The sequence below is a fragment of the Pinus tabuliformis genome, chromosome 8, assembly GCF_031772625.1.
Source record: "Pinus tabuliformis cultivar Carrire ecotype Pingquan chromosome 8, CPIR1, whole genome shotgun sequence".
NCBI lineage: Eukaryota > Viridiplantae > Streptophyta > Pinopsida > Pinales > Pinaceae > Pinus > Pinus tabuliformis.
The window spans coordinates 1233798875-1233805939 of NC_142294.1; the positions used below are offsets into that span (position 1 = coordinate 1233798875).

Here is a 7065-nt window from a genome sequence, read left to right on the forward strand (position 1 = left end):
GTTGGTATTAATACTTACATTAACGTTATAAGTAACATCCTATAAGTGATAACTTAGTTTATGAGCGGTTAGAAATATATTCTCTTAACCTCTTCTCCTAGATTAGGAATAAGTTATATCTAATAATAACTTAAAACTCTATATAATAAATTATAATAAATAAATTAGTTTGTGAATGAGTAGAAATATATTCTCTTAACCTCTCCTCCTCGGCTTAGATTAGGAATAAGTTCTATCTAATAACAACCTAAAACTCTATATAATAAAATTATAAAATATGTGTATTTTTTTTTTTTGGCTCTCGTCCACCAACACCCTCGTCCACGGAAAAATCTAGATTGATCCAACACCTTGGTCCACGGAAAAATCTTGGTTGATTGACCCCAAAGGGAATCTAACCCTGCGATCCACTAACTAGGCCTAACCCTAAGGGCTTTGTGGAGAATGGAACCTGTGACCTCTTGAACACCGAGGCACTGATTTTGACCCACTGAACGAACCCTTGGGACTCTATAAAATGTGTATATGTACAAATACATAACCCTTGGGGCTCTATAAAATGTGTATTTGTACAAATACATAAATAAATTTTATTTTTTTCACTATTATACATATATAATATATGTTGATACTGTGTTAATTTCAATAATTTGTTAAAAGTAATTAAAATTAACCACTTAAAAAATATTTATATCTTACCATGTTAAATATGTAAGCAGTCCATGTGGGAGGCGTACTTAGGGTGGAAAATGGAAAAGGTTGTGATTGAACATTAAAACACAAAACCATATTACTTCATTTGGTACGACGACTTACGATGGAAAAGGTGACACGGATTCAATGGTTACTGAATTTTCCGATGTTTTCGCCGAAATGTCTAATTTATAGTCCCCTGTTATTCGCTTCAATAGTTACTGTGACTGAATTTGCTCACGTTTTCTCCTAATTGTTGTGACGCTAAATTGTCTCGTGACTAACAATTTACCTCTCAAATTTCACACTACGCTAAGTTAACGAATTTCACCCCTACCTGTGATTATCAAAGTTCCGACAAGTTCACGTGCAAATGCTATTTACCACTGAAAATATACTTTTTATATTACCCTTCACGATATGTTTTTTATTATTATTATTATTATTTTTATTGCTGCTATTACTAAAGTTAATTATAACTTTAGGGTTTATTATTATTAATTAACTTTAGGGTTTATTATTATTTTATTTTTAGGGTTTACTATTGGTTATTGAATCTTTGATCTTTTGCTCACACGACTTTATTTTTGCCACTATAACCTGTAACCAATATCACTCTCATTTTGAAAAATGCTTGGAACCGCCAGTCTCGTGACTAACAATTTACCTCTTGAATTTCACCATGCAGGTTATACGTTCTATAAAGTTAAGTGGATGCTCATATTATCAACCAATATGAGAAAAGTGGAAAGATCTCTTTGTATATTAGTTTGATTTTGAAAAATATTTAAAAACAATATACTGTGACACTAGATTGTCTCCGAACTAATTTACCTCTCAAATTTCATCCTTGCATGTTAGTATCACAGTTCCAAGTTTGTAGATACGTTTTTATGTTAGTCTGATTCTGGAAAATGTTATATATATATCTATTATAATAATAATAAAGGTAAATTCTCTTGGCATGAGAAAATTAATTTTTATTTTTATTATTAAAATTTTAAAATTAAAATAATAAATAACTAATTAGTGTAATATTGGAAAATGTTTAAAAATTTATATTGTGATTTTAAATTGTTTTTTGATTAATAATTTATGTCTATTTGTTATTATTAAAGTTTTAAAATTAAAGTTTATGATAGATTAAGTGTATATATATCATTAGTTGGCTTAATTTGGAGGGTCTTTGAGTATGCTATAGATTGATGTAGAGAATATATATATATATATATATATATATATATATATATATATAGATATATATAATCTGCTAAGTTTTGGAGTTTATCACGGATTTTTTTATTATTGTTGTTTAAATTAATTTTTAGATTGCATATATGGATTCAATAGCCTCAAAACTTTAATATGCGCTCATCCACAATGTGGTGCAGAGCTCCTTGTCCTTCCAACATTGAAGAACAATCTGGATCAAATTAAAAAGAATCTTGCAAAATTTGAGTAGATAAGACATCTTGATTGGGAGATCAATTCTATCTTTAGAACTCTCTCAACTTATGGCATGGAGATGTCCAATTTAAAAAATGAAAATCACATATTGAAATAATGTATTGCATGTATGATTCCCTTCCTTTAAATCAAAAGTAGTTCCTTCCATTAGAACCTGTGACCTTTTCACCATGAAGTGCCTTAACATAACACATGAAGTACCTTAAAGTAACACCTTGTCACCATCTATTTTACACCCAAAAACACACTATAATTTAAACATAACAAAATTCACACATTAATATGATTTAAACACTGAATATCTAATATTGAAAGCCCCTCTCCACAATATTCATTTTATTAAAAATGTTTTCAGGTTCTTTGAAAAGGTTGCATTTGCATTTAATATCTATTGATAAAATAATATGTATGGTTAAAAATATTTGAAAATAAGCTTATTCATATGAATACAAAAATATTATATAAAATAAAAATATTTATATAGTATATATAAAGTATATATAAATATATATATATATATATATATATATATATATATATGTGCAGTCTTTAAGTTTGTATGATTGAAATTGTTTGTTGATGTAGGAAGATTCAAAGATGTGAGTTTCATTGCAGTTGTTTCAGAACTAATATTTAGATCCATTTTCAAAACATGCGAAATTTTTTTATAAAGAAAAGATTATATATATATATATATATATATTACTGTTTTAATTTTTTTATTTTATTAGAGAAATAATAACTAGATATCCTGTATATGAATGATAGTGGATCAATTCCCATGACTATCACTATAACTTTTAATCAGAAGTCAGATAAATGGGACATCAAGGTGAGTGTCTTAACAAAACACACACAATTTTTTTAAACTAGAAAAAGAGATTTAAAAATGGTTTCAATATTTTATTTTATATTTTAAACTAGAAAAAGAGATTTAAAAATGGTTTCAATATTTTATTTTATATGTGTATATGTTAGTTAATTTTGATATTTTTTAAATATAGATCCATCTCTTTTTTAAGAATCTATAACTGGGCATTTGTGCTACGCTAAGTCAATACCCATCACTATCATTTGTGCTACACTACGGCAATACCCATCACTATCACTAGAATAATCGGTAATTAGGCGTTTGTGCTACACTAAGTCATCACTATCACTATAATCACTACTTGGAAGTTAAGAAAATGAAACACGTACAATATTACCTTAACAATATGCCAATTCACCAACTATTTTATACCTCATAAACAATTTTACATGAATCTTTTTAATTTAAAAAAGAAATTTGAAATGCTTCGAATCTTCTATTACATTATATTATGTTGGAATTAATGCCTATTTTAATGTAATAAGTAACATCTTATAAGTGAATAATTAATTTGTGAGTGGTTAGAGATATTAAGATATTCTCTCAACTCTTCTTTAAAAATAAATTAAATCTAATAACAATTTAAAATTTAATTTAATAAAATTATATAAAATTGTAAAAAAAATCATTCAATAAAATTATACAAAATTGTCAAAAATAATCTTTCTGTGAAAAAGTTGAAAACAATATATTTATTATACATATATCTGGATGATGTGTATTATTTTGATAATTTTTTAAAATTAATTAAAATTAACTGCTTAGAAAATTTATTTATATCTTACAATCTTAAATTATTTAATATATCCACAGGCAAATTTCAAATATATAATATTTGATATTAACATATCCAAACGCAATTTTCCAATATATAATAATTGATAACTTATATAACATTAAAGGATAGGCATTGTCCGTAACACATGGTTTGATAAGGCTAGGATGGGGTTAAAACCTCCATCTGACCCAAGATCTAAACATCTGCTTATTGTATTTTGCATGACAGGGACTGTCAGTCTTTTGCAGAAACAGGTGAAATATAACTTTACAATTAGCCCAACAACGTGCATGGAGGCCAGGGCATAGACCATCACATGCATTTATTAGTATTACTGGAGCAGTGCTAGGCAGCGCAGGATCCAGAAGCGAAGCCAACTCTTCCGGCTTTCGTGTCAAAAGCAACTCGCATTCGCTGCTGTTGGTAGTTCCCAATAATGTTAACACTGATTGATTGGGGCGCCGGTGCGAATGCCAGGCACACCTGGGATCCGTCACTCTTTACGGGAAACAAAATCCCGAGGGCGCTAACACTCACATCCGCATTGTTCTGGAAATGAAAAGTTATAATCGGAACGCTGACCTGGCTGTAGCTAGACAGATCGTAGCAGGTGTCGAAGATCGAATAGGGCTGTGCGCTCGGAAGATTCTGGGTCTGGCTCCGGAACGATGTTTTCAGCGCATTGTATGCCTGTGGGACGAGCCGAGTTATGACAGTTCCAGAATCCACAATCGTGCCTCCTCTTCCAAGAACAGCAGGCGTAATCGAGAGTCTCTGGTCTCCGACGCTTATGCCGTTCAATCCCACAAAATAGTAGGATGGGGATATGGAATTTGAGACGAGAGGGGTGAAAACGGCAGTGGCAGGAATCGAACCCTGACCGACGCTGAACGAGCCCGTTGATGTGGAGGATAGGAAATCCGGAAGGCAGTAAGAGAATTGGCCGCCATATTTGCTTTTTGTCTGGGCAGGAAAGGCAAGTGCAGTTCTGCCCAAACCTAAAAGCCCAGCCGAGCCTTTAAAGAGCCCTTTATTGGTATGCCCACATCCGAAGGCAAAGCTCTGGAAAGAATCGGAACCCAGAGTGAAGGTCTCCTGGCTGAAATCCCCCTGGGTTGTCGATCCATCCCCGTAGTTGACTTCATAAACGCAGCCCCCAACACCGCAGGTGTTCAAATTGCCTTCTGCAGTGGCCAATTGAGTACAGGCAGCCGAAAGACAGGGTAAGTGTTTATACGAAGATGACTGCTGGGGATTGAATATGGGATCTACCTGCGAATAACAGTCTGAACAAGGGTTGCATTGTATCCATGTCACATCGCTGCCCGTGTCAATTATCAGCAACATATTCTTTGCTGGTGTGCCAAACCCTGCTGTTAGAATATAGTTCCCTGCACCAACTTTTCTTCCAGGTTGAAGAGGAACATTGCTCATTGGAGAATAAGTGCTGCTGTTTTTGGACCTGCTTATTGTATTCAAACGAGCATTGTCTCGTTCGAAAATCTGAGAGACCAAGTCCATCCATGAGCTCGAGTTGATGGGCCTGAGAGGTGAGCAGGCCCCGTGAATATGATCCAGTCTTATCTTCATTCCTGGCTTTAGCACTTCGTGACCTGCACACGCAAATTCTATTGAGCTGGACAGAGTAGATATGAAAGGGAAGTTAGGATTAGACTAGGTGCAAGTTTCAAGTTACTTAGACAGCTCAACCAAAAGAATTACCTGCCCACCTCTCCCTGCTCAAAAAACTAGACTAGGCATTTGGCAAATCCCTACATGCCTTTCCATTACCATTTGAAGTTTCCAACTGGGATAGTATGCTAATTTTCGTGATCTTGGGTTGCTTAACTGTCTATGAGTCTGCAAGGAAGCAGATCAGTGGCAACTCTTTTAAAAAACATGAGAGGTTGTGTTGTTTGGCTGTCCATCCAGATGGACTCAGCAAATATGAAAGGAAGTTGGTGATGGAAATAGATACTAATACGTTCAATTGCAAGTCCTAGGTAATTTGAACAGCCTAGCTCAAAAGAATTATCTAAAGAGAATCCCCTCTCCTAAAAGGAGATAAGCTCCTGAGCAATTGCCAAATTCCTATGGGTCTCCGCTATTTGAATTTCTAGACTGGGACTGTATGATAATTCTCGTGGTCTGGGATTGGAGAACTGCCCTTGAGCCAGCATGAAGCAGAGCAGCTGCCATTTTTAAGCAAAACATTAGAGTATGTGTTTTTGGACACCCACTGAAATGGACTGAGAAGACATGAAAGCCTGAGTCGGCAATCCAAATGGCTACTGATGAACAAATTCTTAGGTGATTTCTACAGCTTAGCCAAAAGAATTATATCGAAAGTATCAAAACCAAAAAAAGAGATCAACTTCCCTACAGACCATATTGGGCATTTGGCAAATCCTCGTGTCTTTCCACTATAAGTGTTAGACTGAGATAGGATGGTAATTTTCATGAGATTTCTGAACTGCCCATGAAGCAGAAAAGCAGCCACACTAGAAAATGTGTAGCTTGGTTATCCATTGAGATTTACAGAGTATATATGAAAGGAAGCTGGTCATGGAAATCATTGGATGAGTTCAAAAGATAAATGCAAGTACTTTATCTAAGAATTATCTAAGAAATACTATGAAAACAAAAAGAAGAGATCAATTCACCTGCAAATGAAGCTGGGCATTTGGCAAATTTATGTGGCTCTTTCCATTTGAAGTTCTCAACCGAGATAGTATGGTAATTCTCATGGTCTAAGGCTGTTGCACTGCCCATGAGCAGGCATTGAAGCATTGAAACTGCAACCACCCTGATACAAAAGACCACAAAATGTGTTGTTGGGTTACCCATTGAGATGGAGTGAATGGCTATGAAATGAGGAAAGAATAACGATGGTTATTTATATTACTTGGATAAATGGGTGTGTTATGCAAAACAGTTAGTGCGTTTTTCTGTTCATATGGATATTTTATATAAAATTCATTCGATTTATTAGGTGCTTCATCCAGTACAGGTCTCAGTGCATTTTCCTGTTCATTTGGGACATTCATAGAAATTTCCTCAATCTATTAAATATGTAAGCAGTCAATATTGGAGGCGGACTTATGGTGGAAAATGGGAAAGGTTATGATTGAAATGAAAGCACAAAACCAGATTTAGTTCATACGGGACGAGGACTTAGGGTGGAAAATGGAAAAGATAACAGGGTCTCCATAGTTATTGTAACTGAGTACAAAAGCATAAATCTTGTTATCATTAT

The 7065-nt window shown here is 33.8% G+C and overlaps 1 protein-coding gene across 1 annotated transcript; it reads right to left on the reverse strand.

Moving 5' to 3' along the window:
• Positions 1 to 3901: 3901 nt before the first annotated feature.
• Positions 3902 to 6689, reverse strand: LOC149239848 (aspartyl protease family protein At5g10770-like). Its single transcript, XM_089367223.1, has 2 exons — positions 6473 to 6689; positions 3902 to 5422 (listed from the first exon to the last, which is right to left on the reverse strand). Exons 1-2 carry the CDS (start codon positions 6654 to 6656, stop codon positions 4155 to 4157), a joined length of 1452 nt encoding a protein of 483 aa, XP_089223349.1. The 5' UTR covers positions 6657 to 6689; the 3' UTR covers positions 3902 to 4154.
• Between the last annotated feature and the right edge of the window lie 376 nt (positions 6690 to 7065).